The sequence below is a fragment of the Tachysurus fulvidraco genome, chromosome 6 (assembly GCF_022655615.1).
Source record: "Tachysurus fulvidraco isolate hzauxx_2018 chromosome 6, HZAU_PFXX_2.0, whole genome shotgun sequence".
Classification (NCBI taxonomy): Eukaryota; Metazoa; Chordata; class Actinopteri; order Siluriformes; family Bagridae; genus Tachysurus; species Tachysurus fulvidraco.
Window position 1 is genome coordinate 9,999,953 of NC_062523.1, and position 20,475 is coordinate 10,020,427.

Below are 20,475 nucleotides of genomic sequence, written 5' to 3' on the forward strand. Positions count from 1 at the left end.
AGCAGACTTTATGAAAAGCAGTGGCATGGCCTGCAAATTGATTTAATGTGGACTGGAAGGACTCAGCTAGGTGGAGTTTATTTTGTCGGTCAGAACATTCTTAGATGACCACAATGATCAGGAGCCTTTTTAATTCACTGGAAAGAGTCTTGGTCAGTATATTGACCTTCACGTGATTGTTTACCATTCTTCCTGTAATCTGGGGATTTCAAAATGCCACAACCTCCGGCGTATTCTGATATACGTGCTATTTTCTTTATTTGATGATCTCCACTTCTCTTGTTAGTTAAAATGGACGCGAGTTAAGCCAAAGAGAAGAAATATATGAATTAGCTAATCCTAAACTCCCTACTTTTATCTTTTAGTGCGATAAGTAAACGAAAGAACGGTACAAACTGTCCACTGGACAAATATCATGTTCTCTTCCATCAGCCAGCAGTGAAATCAGTGTCTGTGGTGCAATAAGACCACACTTCGTCATACTGCTCTTAGATCTCATCGTTTTAATCTCCAGAGCACGGTTTTACTGTTGGTCTTACATTCAAACATGCTGGTGTTGATCAAGAAAGGATCTCTGACTCTGCTATTCTCTATGAATAACCTTTAGAGACTCAGCATCTGAGACAGCTGTGTCAGAGTCTGGCCCATCTCACACTCGCCTGATTAACAGCTTTCTAATCAGCACTGTTCCTGCAGTCTTGCGGAGCTCATCAGCTAATCCAATAATCGCCAACTCGTCCCTCGTTCTATAATCGCTCGAGTAGGTAGCTTTAGCTAGGAAAATAATTAAAAGCAAATAATTAATGGCAAATATTCCCTTCAACTTTCTGTCACACAAATCCAGAAGTTTCTCTCTTACTGAGGAGAGCAGGCTGATGGTGGGAATTAACTGTAGCCTAATTTAGGGAGCTAAATAGAGACAAAAGCGCATCTTATTATATGCATAGAATTAATTACATGTTCTATATATAAATGTAAAAAGTTTTTACTGTGATACTAGAGCATAGGATTCGTTATAGTATGTCACAATATCCGAATGTTTTCCCAAGGCATGTAAACAGTAACTTTGTACAGTAGATTGTCAGCGATCGTCAGTAGCTCTAAATCTTTGACCAACTCATGATCACGCAGAAGAGTTTTCCAGATTTGAAATAGTTAACAAATCCTCCAAATGCTGGCTAAGCAAAATTCTGGGTTCTCTTCTTTCACGTTTCACACTGCTCATACTTTACCTGATATTAAAAATTAATCCTGGGTTTTCTTAACCTGAACTTTCACACTGTTTATACTGTACCTAAATCCTGCATTAATGCTTTTATTGCATAGTTTCAGAATCAACAGCCATGATTGGAAAAAATATAGAGCATGACCACCTAAAATAATGTCTTGTCTTTTGCATCAGTGAGAGAAAAAGGGTCATGTCTACTTTTCTGCGATCGAATGGTAAAAAAAATTTGTATAAACAAATAAAAAATAGAAAATAAAAAAATAAATACTATCAATAAAAATCCTCTAGCTGTTTTCCTGACGCTTTCTGCTTTGATGTCCATGGCAACGAGTTCATTTATTGATTGATTGATTCATTCATTTTCTACCGCTTATCCGAACTTCTCGGGTCACGGGGAGCCTGTGCCATCTCAGGCGTCTTTGGGCATCAAGGCAGGATACACCCTGGACGGAGTGCCAACCCATCGCAGGGCACACACACACTCTCATTCACTCACACGTACTATTTTCCAGAGATGCCAATCAACCTACCATGCATGTCTTTGGACCGGGGGAGGAAACCGGAGTGCCCGGAGGAAACCCCAGAGGCACGGGGAGAACATGCAAACTCCACACACACAAGGCGAAGGCGGGAATCGAACCCCCATCCCTGGAGGTGTGAGGCAAACGTGCTAACCACTAAGCCACCGTGCCCCCCTGGCAACAAGTTACGAAATCTAATATCAAATGGGACATTAATGTAAAACACACTAATCCTTCTTTGAGCATTATACAGCATGATGTGAAATCAGGTGGATTTGTATTCTTCTGTTTGTGTACAATGGAACAAAATGTCATCAAGACCACAGTGTGACACCTAAAACAATTGTACAGTAGACAAAGGCTAAATAAAATACAAATGTGTGACAGTATGAGACGAGGACAATAAAAATTTTATGGATGAAGAAGTGCTGGTGTATATAGAAACATCATATCATCAGGAGTATTAAAATAGTCGGCTAATTTACTGCAAGGAAAAACTATTATTGTGTTATCACCGAAGCCCTTTACTGCGGATAACCTTTAATATACTGTATAATATACTGCAGCTCAAAAATGGCTCACAGCCCAATAAGTGTTTTATTTTTGCTCTCATATAATCTGCAGGCAGATTCGTACACGTTCGGTTCAGTGACAGCATCCATATCTTAAGACAACTAATCCATATTAATTAACACCGGTGCGGTAATTAATTAGCTGTTTATTATGAAATTCTCCTCTGCATATGCGATGTGATCGGACAGTAGATGATTGAGAGTTCTGTCAAAAGCTGTTTGCTGGTGCATTTTGCTTCTCTGTTGGGGTTTTGATCTTTCTCTGCATGTCCCAGCAAGATGTCTTTGGAACTGATGTTCCTGCAGCGTGTCCCTGATTATTTTCTTGGAACCCAGACAACAGATGACACCATTTCTCTGCTTCATCGTGTCTCTCTATGGGATGTACCATGGTTAAGCACAAGATTTGTTTTTCCTTACATGCAGTTGCACACTTTAACCACCATCCCGAGGCTTAGTAATAGTCGTAGCCGTCTTATTACAGGCATCACCACGGGGATCATAAAAGATAATAAAAGCCAGGACACAGGAACTATGTCAGACTCATAACATGCCAGCACCTTACAGGAGAGCACTTCCTCCTGCAGTGCTGCATGCACTCCTCTCATGACCAAATATGGATAAATCTTTTTTATTATTATTTTTTTTTTCACTTTTTAAGCTCAAACACATCAAGAAACACACCGTTGTCTCTTTGTTTCATTCCAGAGATATAACTTTCACACTTTGTTCCGTCTCTCTACTCGTCATTTTCTTTCTCTTTCATTGAGCTTGTTGTTAATAATGGACAAAATCTTTCCGCAGCACACCGCAAACATCTGGTGAGCACAATTGTAAGAACACTTATGGCAAACATCTCACTTTGAAGTTCACGTCCTGTGTATAATTATTTTGTTATCACCAAACAATAATTGCACATGTTTTTTCATTTGTAAAGAAAAAAAAAGGTGTTTTCCCTTTAGTTCAGGTTTAAGTAGTGCTTTCACATCCCTGCTATTACAATCGATGATTAGACGGTGCACGATGGTGCATTTCAGAATGTTAAACAGTGAACCGGTTGCAGTTTGATAGAACAGAATGTTCTTTTCATGTTGCTACCTTATTAAAGATACCTGGAATCATGCTGCTTTATTCATTCTTCTTGTTTCATTGTCCTCTTAGGTTTCATGTATAGCTTTCCAACTGGTATATTATTGCGCTAGTCATTTGTATCGTCTCACCGAGAGCCTTATTTCTCACCTGCTCATAACTACTACTTCTTTTTTCCCTACTAAGCTACATGCATATTATTACAAGTTACTTCATTTTTTCCTTTCTGGGGAAGGGAGTGAGTTTGTTTTTGAAAGCCAAGGATATACATAGGAGGGAGAAGTGGGTGTAATCTGAACAGACCCCATCCAAAAGAACTTAACAGAAAGCCCATTGTGTTTTGTTACAGACCGAAGCTCTTCAAAGAGGCTTTGCAACTCATTGAGAACTCAAAAAGACTTTTAACCCCCTCTACAGGGAACAGAATAGCTTACTGTAGGATCTTACATATTAATAGCTTTTGGTACACGGTTACAAAATGCACCGCTCTTATGTCATTTGCTTATCCAAGCATTATGTGCCGTATGTGCCTTCTGTTGGAGGTTATTTTCTTTACACAAGCCACTGCCGCATCATAATTTGTTAATTAAAGATACATAACCTTCAGTTGTGGTTGCGTTATAAGTGACGACGAAATTTCAGATGAAAGTACGTTTTTTTATAGCTTTTTGAGGGTTATTACAACCCGCGGATAAAAATGTAAATCGCTGAGCCGTACATTTGCGGGTAATTGCTTTTCATACTTGTTACTTACATAGATTGGCTATAAAATGTTATCCTTCTAAAACACAGCTTTTTTTTTTTTCTACATTAATATAAATAGTTAAAAAATCAGTGGACATTAAGATATCACCAATCAAACTGGTGTCAGATAATCCAACCCTGTTCCTATCTTGGAATTAAATATAAAACAGCATTATAATCATCCAGAAACCTTTAGGGAGTGCAAACTTTTTTTCATACATCTGTACAAATATTTGCCTACCTGTCTATCTTGTTGGCAGTGGTGTTTAAATCTTTCTACAAGAACTCTTAGGCTGCGATTGATATTTGCTTAATTATTTATGACCACTATTAAGGTTCATGGTTTTTTTTTTTCTTTCTTACAAAATAGCGGCAATTAGGGAATTGAGAATGAATGTCTGTTATTTAAGGAATAAACACTTGAGGGCGTGCTGTAGTAGGAAAATAATCAATGATTGGGTGGCATGATGCAGCCAGATGTGAAGAGTGAAGAGTTATTGTTACCACCCTTAAGTTACCTTTTTATTTTTAGACAAAACGCCACTTGCCAACGTGTTTTATTTCTCTCGTATCCCAATTTCGAAATTGTCTATTAAAAAAAAAAAATGACGCATGATATGTTTTAAAACTCTGAGGTTACATGAATGTTCAAGCCTTTCTACGATATAAGTGACAGCTTTACCCAGATTTATTTACAGCTTTACAGTGTTACAAAAGGGTGACGGTGTAGTCGCTTTCAAGCCTCCTTCTAAAATGCTTAAGAAGAGCTTTACTATAATCCACGTTCAGTAAGATGAAACATCTGCCTAAGAATTGAGAATTCATCGGCGTTTTAATGTGACCAGATGTAATTGCCGTATTAAGGGGGATTAATGATGATATCCCGGCATGATGCATAATTAAGCGATTCACAGATTGTAAGGTCTGGACTGAGTGACTCATTTGACCTGTGTGCTTGTCAACTCATGTTTAACCTGTAAGCTGAGAACTCGATAACAGCACAGGGAGGGGGTTCATGCTGCTGGAGGTTTGTCTGTCAATTGTAGACCAGCCCACACGCTGCTCGGGAATTTTTGGGCTGTATACTTTTGGCCCATGTTTTTTCCACTCCTTTGAGCTCACGTACATGAGAAAAAGAGAGAAAGGGAGGGAGAGAGGGAGGGAGAGAGAGAGAGAGAGAGAGAGAGAGAGAGAGAGAGAGAGAGAGAGAGCAAAAGGAGCATTGTGTTTAACATCGGGACAGAACGTGAAGGAGCACAAGAGGGAGAAAGTGTGTGAATGTAAGAGAAGGAGGGCGTATAGGAGAGAGAGAGAGAGAGAGAGAGAGAGAGAGAGAGAGAGAGAGAGAGAGAGAGAGAGAGAGAGAGAGAAGGGGGATTGGCAATAGCCTGCAGCTAGACTTTCCTGATATCCTTGTAGTGTGCTTATTGAGCTCTTGGGTGCTGTTGTCCTGTCTTTATTCTCTCCTATATAACATAACCTTAAGGATTGTTTTTCCTTGTTGAAATAGGGAGAATTAGGTGAAGTCAGCTATACACACACGCACACTCACGCACGCACGCACGCACACATCTTTCTTCTCCGGCTGGATTACCTTCCTCTGTCAGTCTCGTGCCAGAGAGAACAAGCAAATGACGCTGCCGTCCTCACTGCTCTGAGGAGAATGCGGCAATAGAGTGGATCTACTTACACACAAACAGTACACGCGCACTCAGAGACACACTTGGAAGATGGCCACAGCTGTGTTTCAGGTAAGGATGGGGGGGGGATTTCAATGCGTAGCCTGCGTTCAGGTCTGTGTACTCAGATATGCAAGGAATCTCGATGCTTTTCTTCTCCCAGCGGTGAGAGAACAGCAGCTGCTGTCCGGACTTGGCTTGTTCTTTGTAAAGAAACAGAGAGGCGATGTGTAAGTATTCTCAGATGGCGTGTGTAATGAACGGGAGAGCAGACGGCAGTGTGCGAGGCTCTGAGTGTGCACGCTTAAGACAAACATCGGCGTGTAGAGATCTTGTTGATATGAGTTATGGTCGCAAAGCGTGGGATTGTAGCCGGTAAACTGGAGGATGGAGGTACAGTAATTGCGGTGTTTTTATTTTTTTATTTTTTTCTCTCTTTCTTGGTATTTGTGAAGGCTGAAAGAGAAATGAGTAAGCACAATTTAAGGGAAATTGTGTACGTCTCACTTCACTGTGTTTACCACCGCTTATCACCCTTTGAAGAGTTCAGATCATCTGGTAGTAATAAGTCAAGGTGACTGGACTTTCTTGTACTGTAATGGTGCAGAGGCAAATGAACACTCTTATGACAAGAGATTTATTGGCTTTACATAGCAGTACATTGCAAGTCACGATTCAAGATTAAAACCTTTTCGACCAGCCTAATGACATCGACTTGGTAGTTCGATGACAAGCAAATAATCTGTATGTTCTATAAATTTGGAACTCATATTTATCTTAAATTACAATATAAGAGTTATGGGCATCAGCCTGTACTTGATACAGTACCAAACCGTAGGGTTATGTTATGGAGAATGTTTTGGTAACACGCATTTAAATAAAAAAAATGTCATCCTGTTATTCTGGGACTTAGACATTTGGTGTGAACATGAACATCATGAACAATGACGTGTGTGTGTGTGTGTGTGTGTGTGTGTGTGTGTGTGTGTGTGTGTGTGTGTGGTGGAGGATTCAGCCCCAGGGCAGGCATTCTCCAGTGTGGCTTAGACGCTGTGTCTGATATAAGCTTCAGTATTGTTTGGGGTGAAAGTGAGAGTGTTATCCCACAGTAAGGGCACTCAGGGCTAATTTGTGACAACAGTGAGTGGGTTGACCTTCCTTTCTACTGTAACAACTGCACCTGACAGCATGACAAAGCTGCTGTTAAAGGGAAGACAATAGATGTCCCCCTGCGGCATGCTGTCTGCTGCTGGCTGTGTTTGGGTGTGTGCTCGTTGCTCACTGTTAGACAGATAGCTTGGGCAGTATCGACAGCAATATCCACACCATCCTGGTACTTTTGCACTTAAACTCACCAGTATTCACCTCATGACCCGCAGGTCAGATAATACAATGACAGCACAAAGTGTCAAACAGCAGCAGAGTTTGTGCTCATTTATTTAAGGAGGGAACATAACATGCATGTTTTTCTAGGCATATCATGGACAATAGGGTGGAGTGACATGGCTCAACACAAAGATATACAGCTGCCAAATTAAACTTTATCATTTTTTAATAAAAGCACATCACAAAGTGTTTAATTTCTCCTATACCGCAGTAATGAACTACACATTGCATGTACACACACACACACACACACACACACACACACACACACACACACACACACACACACACACAAGCAAATTAGTTCCTTTTATCACTTACATTATAGCAGCTATAAACAGTTGTTCCCTCACCAGCTTCTCTTATTTTTTCCACTCTTGTGAAGTTAATTAAAACAGAAAAAAAAACTCAGCTTGTCATGTTAACGAGAAACATCAACATGAACATTCCTGTGAAAAAGTTTCTGCTTTATTTCTGACTGTTACAGTACTGACACAGGGGACTCCTTTTCTCCATTTATTTATTTATTTATTTATTTATCTATCTATCTATCTATCTATCTATCTATCTATCTATCTATCTATCTATCTATCTATCTATCTATCTATCTATCTATCTATCTATCTATCTATCTATTTATACAATTTTTTTACATATAATATATTAATATTGAATGTTCTGTTTATGTAGAACATCCACAAACCAGCCCCTGTGTAAGCAGTTTCTATTGAAATGATACTGTAGTAACACCAAAGTAGTATATTAATGTAAACCTTTAAATAAATAAATAAATACGTATAATCGTTGTCTGAAACAATTGCCGTTAAATACAATTAATCAACACTTTCTGACCAATTAGTATTGATCATCAATAACAGTGAAATTAATCTGAAAGTCACAATGAAAGGCCATAATTTAAACATTTCATTGTCTAATTCTGACTTAATCAATGTAATGCACTTTTGAGTACAGTCTTATCCACCGTTCTGCTGCAGTCTATGCACCCATGCCCCACCTTGACCGTAAATACCCCTATATATCAGCATCTTGCTGACATAGACCAACATACCACACTAAAATCAGGCCCTGATCTACATCGCTCCATTGCGCCATCGCAACTCATCCATAGAAAACTTCCCACGGTTCATGTTTTTGGCATGGCTTGTGATGCAATTATGACTAATTTAGCTGAAATTAAGGGAGGAAAGAGCCGTTGAATCTGTGCTGGAACACATTTATCAAAAATCTTAATCTGGACTGGGGAGAATGTGCCGCATCATTTTCTTATAAGGGTAGCTTTCTGACTCACTTCATTTTATTCCTGGGCTACTTGGAGTATGTTTGAACTGTATGTTTTCTCTATTGTTGTTCACTGGTTTTCCAGTAGAGTTGTCATTATTCCACTTTCAGTGTCCAGACGGTTTCAAAAGGAAAAAAGAGGCAACCAGTTTGTACTCACACTCTAGCTCACTGTGAGCATGGGAAAGATGAACATCAGCTGGCCAGGGTCCAAAGATAGTCTTTAATGTTGGCTTTGTGTTAAGCATTTCTCTTCAGCAGCTGTAACCATGCCTTGCACAGAAACAGTGCATGTCATAACACATACCCTCGTGCAATAAAACGTCCCCAATCTGCTGGCTAAGGGAGTAGATAACACAATGTGTGAGGTATGAAGATGAAGAGGTATTCTAATAGACGTCACCAACAGCTTTTAGTTTCCTTGGATCTGATTTTATGTTGCTGACCTGATTTAAGCCGGTGCGATAATGTAAATAACGGGCATTGAGATTTGAACCCAACATGTTCTATAATCAGTATGTAATCAGCGATGACTGATTTGTGCTGTTGCCTCTATTTTTGGAGGAAACAGGATCTAGAAATCATGAGACATTGGTGAAGTGCAGAAATCAGAGTTGGGACGTCATCATGTCTATCACCGCCACTTGACATAGATCGATGCAGTTCAGCTGAAATCTATTGCACCATGGGGAATTTTGTTTGATAAATGTACATATAGAAATGGCTTATTATGAAAGTTCAAGGATCATTTCATCCCATTCTGGAAAGGTCTGTTTAGTGATGCTATATAAGCTGCCAGTAAAATACAGCTTTGGCATTACCTATGCACATCGGAATGCTGTCTGTTTTCTAAACAGGTAGGACTGAACGAAACCTGATGTAAAACTAATTTTAGGTCATTGTGCAAGTATTTAGTTCATGCAATTTTGTTTACATTCCTACGCCATGTTTCAGCAATAGGAACTAGATGTATTATTTTTACACATATTTAGAGGTGAAAGTGACAGAAATGCTGACAGAAAATATATGATTCTTATTTTTAAAATAAGAGCATTGTTACGAGGCTGGAGGCACGGTGGCTTAGTGGTTAGCACGTTCGCCTCACACCTCCAGGGTTGGGGGTTTGATTCCCGCCTCTGCCTTGTGTCTGTGGAGTTTGCATGTTCTCCCAGTGCCTCGGGGGTTTCCTCCAGGTACTCCGGTTTCCTCCCCGGTCCAAAGACATGCATGGTAGGTTGATTGGCATCTCTGGAAAATTGTCCGTAGTGTGTGAGTGTGTAAGTGAATGAGAGTGTGTGTGTGCCCTACGATGGGTTGGCACTCTGTCCAGGGTGTATACTGCCTTGATGCCCAATGACGCCTGAGATAGGCACAGGCTCCCCGTGACCCGAGAAGTTATGTGGAGTCCTCGGTACCCAATCTGATCGTCTCGATACATCTGCTCTGTCCTAAGACCTTTGGTGGCCATTATTAAGCCATGCTGCAAAAATACCTTAAAGATGTCAACATTCCCCAGTTGTGTACAATTTGAAAGCTGTGTGCCAGCTGATAGAGTTTAGAAAATGCAGCTGAAAGGTTTCAGAATCCAGCAGAGAGGGAGGGTGAGGAGTGGGCAAAGCTTACACTTTTACAAGGTCACAGTAAATTAGCAGGAAATCTTTAGCGGTGATAAGGCATCATTCGGTTCTTCTCCTCTCAAAGAAGGGAGGCAAGGAAGGAAGGCCTTCTCGTAAACGTATTAAGGGCCAGAATGAGTTGCTGGTTGAGGCAGGAATGCCTGCCAAAGGCATTCCTGTGCAGGAGAAGGTGTTAGGAGGAAAAACGTGTGATTTAAGAGCGTCTTCACGGCTCTGTTCCTACTCATCCACACGAGGTTCTCAGCAGTTTGAAAGCAAACCACAGCCATCTGGGCCAATGGTTTATGGGTGCAGTTTGGTAGAAAGACACGGCACAAAATCTGTCATTGATGAAGTGCTATACGGATGGAGAGGCACGAAAGTAGAGCGATACAAATGGCAAACATGAGCAGAAACAAAATTGGAAACGTTCTTGGAATATAAATGAAGTGTTTTATGCACAATATGGGGAAGGGAAGGAAAGATAGTGGCTTGGTTACTTCCTTAAAGAGGATTATGGTGCTGTATGAATTCAGTTGAAAAATGGCTCCGTCACATAATGTCAGTACAGTTGCGGTTAAGATTTGTGCAAAGTAAGTTTGCAAAGACTTTGATAAGATGACCTCATACCCATTTCATCAGAGAATATGGCGTTTCTTTTAGGTCCAAGTGTAAAATAATCGGGCCTTAGTCTGGTAAATTGGGGTTTGTAACATATATGTCCTATATATTTAGTCAGGTTCCAATGCTAATATTTTACAGATGGGTATGCAGTGCAATTAATTTCCAGAGACGGTGACAATTGCTTTGGAGAGATACGATACGTCAGGTCTATACTTTAATAGATTAGCTTCACCCTGCCATTGTAGACATTTTCATTAAGGCAAATGTTTTCAGAGAATTGGCTCTACAGCAGCTCTAGAGGCTTGGCAACCTTGAGCATTGTAAAGGGTGCCAGAGGAAGTTATTTAGGAGCAGGATTAGTGAAAACATCCTGAATTTAATTTTGGGCCCATTTTATATTCAGACTGCCAATTGTGCTGTAAGAGGGGGTATGGCGGTCCATGGTGTGTTTCTGCTTTATGAGCAAAAATGCTTGTGCTGATAAAATCTCACTTACTTAAAGAAGCACATTAATCATAAGAAAAGTCTAATGGTCTGTGGTCACAACCTACCCACTGTGGTTTTCAATGATGGCCAAAGCCAGAACAACCAAGCAATGCAAACCACGATTCGTAATGCTACTGTCATTACTGTTTTTCTCTTAAAAAAAAGGGGTGACAGAGACAACTGTTTGAACGAATCTTTCATAGAAAACAAAGCAGTAGCCTACTGTACCTTAAAGGAAAGATTTTATTATGCTTCTTGACAGTGGCTGATTGGATTATAAGAAAGTGGTCAAGCTGGAAACAAAGAAAATGATCTTTTCCGATCTCTCGCTTTTCTGTGGTCATCCAGCCTGAAGAGGGGGCTTACATTTATGGTTAATTGGAGCATTGTCCTCAGTAACTAGTAAGACATTCCTGTTGATTAGTCTACCCGTACTGTCAGATCTCATAATCCAGTGCTTTTTCACTCTTCAGTGCTTTAATACCACTATGAAGCGGTCACATTAACCTGAATTGACCTTACATCCAAAGAAACACTGAGCACTGGCCACAGCCCCTTTAAACTCTACAATCATTTTGATATGGCTTTGAAACTCTATTTGAAACTCTTTGTGAACTTTATTTGCACCGGTGTCAAAGTTCAGCGTATATCAAGCATCTGGATATGGCTGATAGATTTGATTCTGCCAGTGAGAGCTCACTTAGCCTGTATGGATGTAAGCTGTGTAGATATGGTTAGTCACTCACATAGCTCAATCTGTCAACTCACAGTGGTGGCTAGGTATCTCAATGGCTTCCATATGTTCTGTGGGAAGCTCCGGTCAGAGATGGTCGATCAGAGGAGATCAGACTCTGAGACCGGTGCTAGATTCGGCCCTTTCATTGCTCACCACATGGATATTTATTCCTGTTTTACTTCCCAGTGACTGGATGTGACTCGATTTTTGTTTACTGCGTCGTAGTTTCCTCTCTGTGTCGTTTCCCATCCTGCGTAGGCAGCTTTAAAAAAGTTTAAGGCTGTGTTTCAGACAACTATTGCTTGGAGACCTGCAGTAAACATCTCTTCTTCGTTGAGTTTATCATGAAGACAAAAAAACAAATATTAAAGTTGGACCGACTTTTTTAGTCTAGTGTGATCTATCACTGCTTTGTGTTTTAGTCTATTGTGATTTATCTTTACCTCCCTACAGTTTTTCTACACGTTGTTCAACTTTTGGCCGTCTCATGTACATTTGCAGGAATTCTTATTCGTTCCATTTTTGCCTGATCATTGCCTGATCCACTCTACCAAGTCTGTTACTCATTTCTTGTTATGAGAGCCAAGTCAAGAGGGTTCTGCGAGTTAACAGCCCGGGTGTAATGTTGTCTCAGGAGGCTTGTTCTGTTCTGGATTGATCGATGATATGCGCTTGTTTTCACTAATTATCCAAGCGCAGATTGTGCCACAGGCCTCATATTGTTTTGAAGTATTTACCGATGGTTTATTATTTAGCATGTGCAGCACAGGGCCACTCCCTGCATTACAAAACAAAATGCAAGATATTTTACTAGGAATGATAGACAGGGAGGGAGCAGAGGGTGGGTTGGGGTGCATGGGAATGGGAGGCATGGGAAGAGTTCTTCACTTGCCCCAATAACCCCAAACCCCAGACCCCACCCTACTTTAAGCTCCATGTGCATGGAGCACTTATCAGACGTCTTCTCTCTGTGGAATGTTTATACGAAGCAGGAATTTTTGGGCACATTGTGCTTGTTTGCTTTTGGATTTGATTTATGGATCTGGCAGTTAAATAAAGGCAGGAAAACCATCTCTGCACTGATACAACACGAGAGAGGCCTAAACTAAGAAAGCCTTATATCTAACCCAAAGTGTGAAACTTTACTTATGTGCACCATGTATCTGTAGACAAGATCTTACTGTTTGATGTAACATCTACTTTATTACAGACTATCCAAACATACATCTTTCTAATAGTAATTAACTACGAATCCTTAATTATTTTGTTTTCTTATTATTTTTGTTTGAGACAGTATCACATCCTATATCGAGGATTGATTTGTTGGAGCAAAGCTGTTCTTGATAACTTATCTCAATGGCAATTGCCTGTATAAGTGAAGTGCAGGTCCTCGTCGGCCCATTAAAGGTTTTTCCTCCAGCTCATAACTCTTCCACTCCAGAGAACCAAATGCCACTTTGACTGGCTAACACTCCTGTCTTGCCTCAACCTGCCACTCTTGCCTGTCAATGCGCACACAAATGTAAGGTGAACAGTGTTTTACGAGGCTTAGAAATGTGTAAACTGGAGCAGTCTGTGTTTGTAGCCAGCAAAGTGGGACTGTGTAAATAGCGCTGACTTGACCTCGTCTTTTGTTTTTGTTCACTTGTACTATGTTACAGAGCTTTTGAGTTTAACTCACTGTCTTAAATTGTTTTTTTAATCTCTCTTTTGACCATACAGCAGTTTTTGCGTTATTGCCTTGTATTGCTAGAGAGTCTGGTCATATTTGCTATCGAAGTGTTGGCATGACGATGAAAACCTATTGCTCATGACTAGATGTAACAAACATCACCTTCTATTAACTTTTAAACATGAATTCTTTTCAGTCCAGTCACGTTATCTTGTGCTCTATGAACATCAAAATTAGAGATAAAAAAATATATTGCAACATTCGGAAGTTGGAAACTAGCATTTGATTCGCAATCAGATGCACCAAAAACTCCAAAATAAGGTTGGAAAATTCTACTTACGCTTGTTGCTGATGTGGTACCCCTGTACCTGTTTTGGAATTGATGGTCTTTAAGGTCCAATTCATCTTATAATTGTTTAAATATTCACTGTAGTCACATTTTCAGATAAAAAATTCCAGACTTTACAGTATGCAGCATACAGTACACTCTTGGCAGTAACACCTCAGCAACTGTATAGTTTGTTAACTTTATTTCTAAGAGTGCGAAGATGGAGCACCGAATCTCATGTTTTCTTAAGGTGTGAAACATTTTAAAGTAATTTCTGATAAAATGTCACCCCATGCTTCCTCATTTGCTTTGTTTACCAAATTTTAAAGCCAATCACGCATAGACGGAATCGATGTTGACTAAAAACTATACGACTCCTGACCAATTTTCAGAAATAATATACTGTAGTTCCTAGAGATGAAAATGCACCAATTTGTTAGTATTAATCTTTTATTTGTTTGTTTGTTTGTTTGTTTATTCATTTATCGGTTGACGGGCTGAAATGGAGTTGAGGAAACGATAATGAAATTTATTTCAAACAAATCCAGCATATAATCATATGGCATTTTATTTTTTAATTCATTAGTTTGTTTATCTGGTCATCATACTTTTCTTAACATAGTTCGATAATAAATCATTATAATTCACAGATAACAAACAACAAATTAGTGCAAAATACCAATGATTGCTCTTGCAAATGACCATAATGATTTACTTTATTACATCAGTAAAATGCCCTCTGTATTTTTATTTTTTTTGCCTAGATTAATAAATGCCTTTTAGAAACCCGGTGTGTGTCAGTGCTCAAAAACATTTTGGCCATAAACATTTTGAGGCTCTTGCTTCATACTTTTCACTGCAGAATATGAGTGGTGTAAACAAGTGGGAGAGAGAAGAGTAGGAAGATTTGTGCTGTCAGTCATGAAGGCAGGATTTTGGATAAGCCTCCATGCCATCTAATGGGAATTATTTATTCAGAAAAATATGTGGTGTGTTTTTTTTTTTTTTTTTTTCTTTTTTTCTTTTCATTCCCTCTGGCACTCGCTACCTTACACTGTGTTTGGGTGATCTTTCTGTTTTTGGTTATGGAAAGTGGATGTGATTTGGACTCCGTACATTGGCAAGAGCACCTTTTAGCAATGGCGTGCCAGACGCATGGATTATTTCAGCCTGGATAAACATGAAAGTCTGCATGAAAAAAAAGCTGTGTGTTTATGCAAGTGTGGAGATCTAAGATCTTAGTGGCCGTGTTTCTATTGTCCGCCATGGCTTGACCTCAACTGAGCTTTATTTCCTGCTCATGACTTCAGGGGACACTTGAGAAATAACACAAGCATGTTCATGTTATACTTGCCTGAGCTGGCTGAGTTTGAGATGGTAAACATTTGGAGATAAGAAAAAAAAAATTCCCTGAAGAAAGAACAGGAGTAGCTAAAGTGTGCTATACTTTTCTGAGTACAAGTTCTCAATGCGCAGTGGATCTTGGTTTAATTTAGTTAACATAAGCATGTAAGGAATGCCAAAACATAATTACCCCTTATTATAGTACGCTCATTTGTACACTCTGATAGTATCAAACATGTGCTTCCTCCCTCTCTTTTCCTTCACAAAGGGAATACAGAGGCTTTGTTTTGCAATGCAAGCCAGCCAAGAGATTACAAAGTTTTGGTGCGCAGTTTCCTATTTCCACCCTTCAAAAAAAATCCTCATACCAGCCAGCTGATTAGACAACTGACAGACATGGAAAGAAACGACAAATGCAATGCAAATCGTCTATACTTAGTAACATAATCTGTCAATTCTTATACTGTAACAACAGTCTAGTCATCTAATGCATCAGTTTGAAATATATTGTTTCTTCCGTTATTGATTGCCTTCTTGATTTATCCCATTGTTGGTTAATTACATGTGAGTTACATAGTAGTTACAAGCAAACAGCATTTTCATGTGATTTTTTTTGCGGCATTGTTTTGGGCAAGCTGGGCAAAATGGCACTAATTAGAGGCTTAGATTAGTGTAATTAGTGTGGTTTGGAAAATGTGTACCGGGAGCTCTACCTTAACAAATGCAATGCAGTATGGAAACAGAATTAGAGGAAGGATACTGTAGGAAACATGTCAGCAGTTTTAAGGGAGATCTCAGTTCTCATGAAGACTCTGATTAGCCCTTAAGCCATAGGTACGTAATAAAGATAAACGCTTTCAGAGCTCTCAGGGGTGCTGTGAGGAACATGAGCTAGCCAGCCTATTCCAGTTCAGTGCAGAGAGAGAGAGAGATGGTGAGGAAATGACTTTATAAAATCTCCAGGTTGTTTCTGTCTTTGCAGTTGGTTTCACAGTGACGCAGATAAACCAGACTATTTGCGCTTTGTGTGGGAAAATGTTGACCGTAACTTTCTTTCACCACAAAACATTTTCTGGGTGTTTACATAGCTGTGGTTGCCCAATGGACTTTTATGTTGCCCATTCACCTGTGTCTTTCTTAGTGGTTCCACATGGGCTTGGAACAGGTCTGAGTAGTGCCTATGATAGATTAGATTAGATTAGATTAGATTAGATTAGATTAGATTAGATTAGATTAGATTAGATTAGATTCAACTTTATTGTCATTGTGCAAGGTACATATACAGAGCCAATGAAATGCAGTTAGCATCTAACCAGAAGTGCTTGTAATAAGATGGATTATTTACAAGTGGCAGTGTAATAAATAAGGGTATGAGGTTATACAGAAGGTGTAGTAATATGTACATATAATTGAATAAGGGTATATATAGTGTGGTTTTTATATAAGTATGATACAGTATGAAGTGGTATGACAGATAGCTGTACCAAAGGAATGCCATTTTATATATATATATATATATATATATATATATATATATATATATATATATATATATATATATATATATATGGACATACAGTAACGGGTGGTGCAAGGATGTATAAGTTTAAAGTGTTGCAAAATAGTGCAAAACACAGAAGAAAAGTGACAGTATGTAATACAGTTTTATAAATACATACATAATGATGAGGTTCTGTGCAACCGCAATATGAAGATAGTTAGTTGGAATGTAAGAAATGGGCTTGAATGTCAATGATGTGTGTGGGTGCAACTCAGCACTGAATGAATGAATCTACCCATGACTTGTTTTGACGCAGGACAGTGAGTAGGGGTTAAAAACATGCATGCTGATCTTTTGAAACGTACAGTACAGTGTTAAAGTGTTCTTTCATTCATTCTGTCTATTCAACTTCATGTAACTGCATTAGCAGGGTCAGTCGTTGTGGCAGATCCAGAATATTGGTCACAACAATACTCACTGGAGGAAACGCCTGCCCATCATCATGCGATCTCTTTGACAGCTTTACTTGAATACAAAGCACAACAAAAGTCCTCAGACTTAGCTTCATTTTTAAAGGTCTAACATCTCACAACTATGGGTTCTGGGATTTTTTCTTTCAATCTTAAGAACACTTGACCAGAAACGTAATCAATGAGCTGGTTCAAGGCACAATACAGTATGAGTTCCATTGTACCCACATCATACTTGTTCATTTAGGTTTTGGAGACAGATATGAGTTGCATGAGACATTACTTTAAAAGGGAGGAAAAATAGGGCCTTGGATATTTCTAGAACATTTAGATTGTATCACGAGAGGTTACTTGGGAGGAACAGATATTAGGAGCATGACAGGGTGTTAGAATGACTCAGGTAGTGGAGCTGTCATCACTGTGGACCTGGGAGCAGATCTAAACCAGGTGATGGAATCTCAGACTTGGATAGCTGAGATAGGCAAAGGATTATATGTTAAACAGAGTGTCCGTTAAAGAAGCGTGAGTGAATGCTGTGCTGGGCTTTGCCTTGCCTTTGGAATAGTCACTCTTTTAAACTTTACAACTTACTGTAAAGAGAGCGGGAGCACCCGCATTGACACAGTCAATTTTGGAAGCTAACAACCATTAACATTAAGTCTATGGCCTCAGATTGTCCTCTTAAGTTTCTATAAGGTGCTCTGGTTTCCACCCACTTGGCAAAAACATGCTCTGTATGAATTGACGACACTAAATTGCTCATACTGTAAGCTCTGCAATGGACTGGTAATCCATCCCACCTCACAGCCAGTGTTCCCAGCATGAGCTCCAGAATAAAAAAGGTTACTGAAGATAAATGAACGATCGAATCTACCATGATGGTTACACTGTGTGATTGGATTTGCTCCTACATGAGCATGTGCGCTATGCTTACAAATCAGGACATGTGGACAAAGATAAGCTAGAGGCAAGATTAAGGAGATATACAGTAACAGTGCAGTAAATGAATAAGTTGAAAGTGAGCTTTTATTTACGGCATGAAAGTATAAATTGCAAATATAATGTTTCTGTATTTGTAAAAGCCTAATTTTTGTACTTGATAAAGATGAATGATGACAGGAAACGAGAGATATATTACCTGTACATAATATGTCCAAAAAAAAAAAAATACTTCCTATACAAAACTAAATTCTTTGCGTCTTTTGTCCGATTACTTGTCTAATACCAAAACTGAAATGAAAAGTACCCTTCTTTTTTCATTCCCTGTTGTTCTAACCATTGTGTTTATGATTCATTTAGCTATTCCTAAAACTCACAGAGCTAGAGATTGATAGTGTTTATGTATTTCACACACCCACATCCTCAGCTGAAAAAACATGTTTCGGTAGGAAATATTTTCACTTCTCATTCCCAGCCTATTGCTCCTGGAGCCATTTACGTTCAAAACATCCTGTTGGTGTTCTAAAAAGAAAGAACACCCAATCCAGTCTTAATAATGGTTTAAATAATGTAGCTGTCAAAGTGGAATTTTAAACAACTGCAGCTTCTTTGGACCCATTTTGCAGAATAATCCAGTTTCACTCCTTTTCTTCTTTGTCCAGCAAATAATAACAGACTGATATGAATAGTCTTCATCTAGCATAGTTGTTTTTGGACTCTTGAGATAATGTATCCAGTTAAGACTCTGGAGGAGAATGGGCTAGTTTGTTTACGTTCTTTGTCCACAGGTGATACCTGATCCTAGATCAGAGGTACATACCTAAGAAACCAGATCTCATGTAATCAGAACACGGTGTATGCAAGGATCTTGTAGAGATCTAGATTTATCTTAAAGAGACTGCACCCAAGAGGACCGTTAAGTAGTCACTGTAAATGTAACCCCCAAAACCAGTCAGTTTAAAAGATGTGTGTGTGTGTGTGTGTGTGTGTGTGTGTGTGTGTGTGTGTGTGTGTGTGTGTGTGTGTGTGTAATTATAGCTAGATTATTATCTCCCCTGCATGTTATGGTGTGTCCCTAAGGAGAGCTTTAGATTTTGTATCGCATATGTGAGTGAACTTGTTGGAATGTGTAAGTGCGTGGATGGGATTACATAAGCACCATTCAACCCAGACTGCTTTTGTTTACCTTCTTTGTCCTGCGTCGTAAACCTCGGTCCTCGAGTGACGCGAATAGATGCTTTTTCGTGTGAACCGACTCGAGCCGGAGCGGCAGACAGCTGACGCTGCGCATCCTGTTTGTGCTCATCTTCATATCCAGACACATCCCTTACCATATACTTTATCTTAATGTTCTAATTACAGCCAAGCTCTCCTGCAGCTTATGGAGCACAATGGTCATTTGTTCATTGGAGGCACACAGACTGGTGATGATATTAGCCAGAGCACTAATCTGATTACAGTCAGCAGATCATGAGCTGCTGCAAACACAAATCTCTTTTAAACATCACTGACTTCCAAATCTACTTTGCTAAATAGTGATGGATGAAGGATCTGGAACTGATGATCTTTTTTTTTTTTCTTTTGTGAATAATTTTCTTTTTCTTTTTTTTGGGGGGGGGGGTGTACTTCAAATCTTTTACAGCATATAAGAATTCAAATGCGAATCTTAGTTTCATGTTAAGTGATGTTTTTTTTTTATTTACAAGTCGTCTCTTTTGTTGCTTATTTATTCAAAATGCTACCAAAATTTTAACACTTTTTTATATAAATATATTTCAGGTTTCATCCTCCTGTGTTCCCGCTGCTAACTATGAACTGGTAAGAATATTTCTGTTATCAATGCTTGGATATTTTTTTCATGATGAATGTAGTCATTAAATCACATAGATAAAAAAACAGATTACCTGTTTTGGAAATTAGCAAGAAATAATAATAATAATAATAATAATAATAATAATAATAATAATAATAATAATAATAATAATAATAATAATAATAATAATAATTCACATTCACATACCCAGAATTCCAATCCAAAAGACAAGGCCAAAGAAGCCTGCAGGGATAACGAAGAATAAGCAAGATCTTAGAGATCTTTTCCTTTTTTGGTTTGAAAGAATGTATTTAGAGTATTATAATGCTTTATTTTCCTCCCTGCTTGGACTACTAGGACATCTCTGGCAACAATATTTTTTTTTTACCTCTGGCAACATAGCCCTTGGTGAACATTACCTTTTCTGC

The 20,475-nt window shown here is 39.0% G+C and overlaps 1 protein-coding gene across 17 annotated transcripts in view; it reads left to right on the plus strand.

Annotated features, from left to right (window-relative positions):
• The window catches only part of tns1b (tensin 1b), a 230,586-nt gene that overhangs the window by 134,012 nt on the left and 76,099 nt on the right, over positions 1 to 20,475 (plus strand). For 13 of the 17 annotated variants that reach the window (XM_047815141.1, XM_047815136.1, XM_047815143.1 and 10 more), the window contains exon 4: positions 20,014 to 20,052. In XM_047815141.1, coding sequence (XP_047671097.1) covers positions 20,014 to 20,052 — 39 coding nt within the window. Of the gene's footprint in view, positions 1 to 5,471; positions 5,906 to 6,038; positions 6,064 to 6,204; positions 6,227 to 16,240; positions 16,259 to 20,013; positions 20,053 to 20,475 lie in introns of those variants that run through there. The other 4 variants (XM_047815147.1, XM_047815150.1, XM_047815148.1 and 1 more) reach the window with 4 other exon arrangements.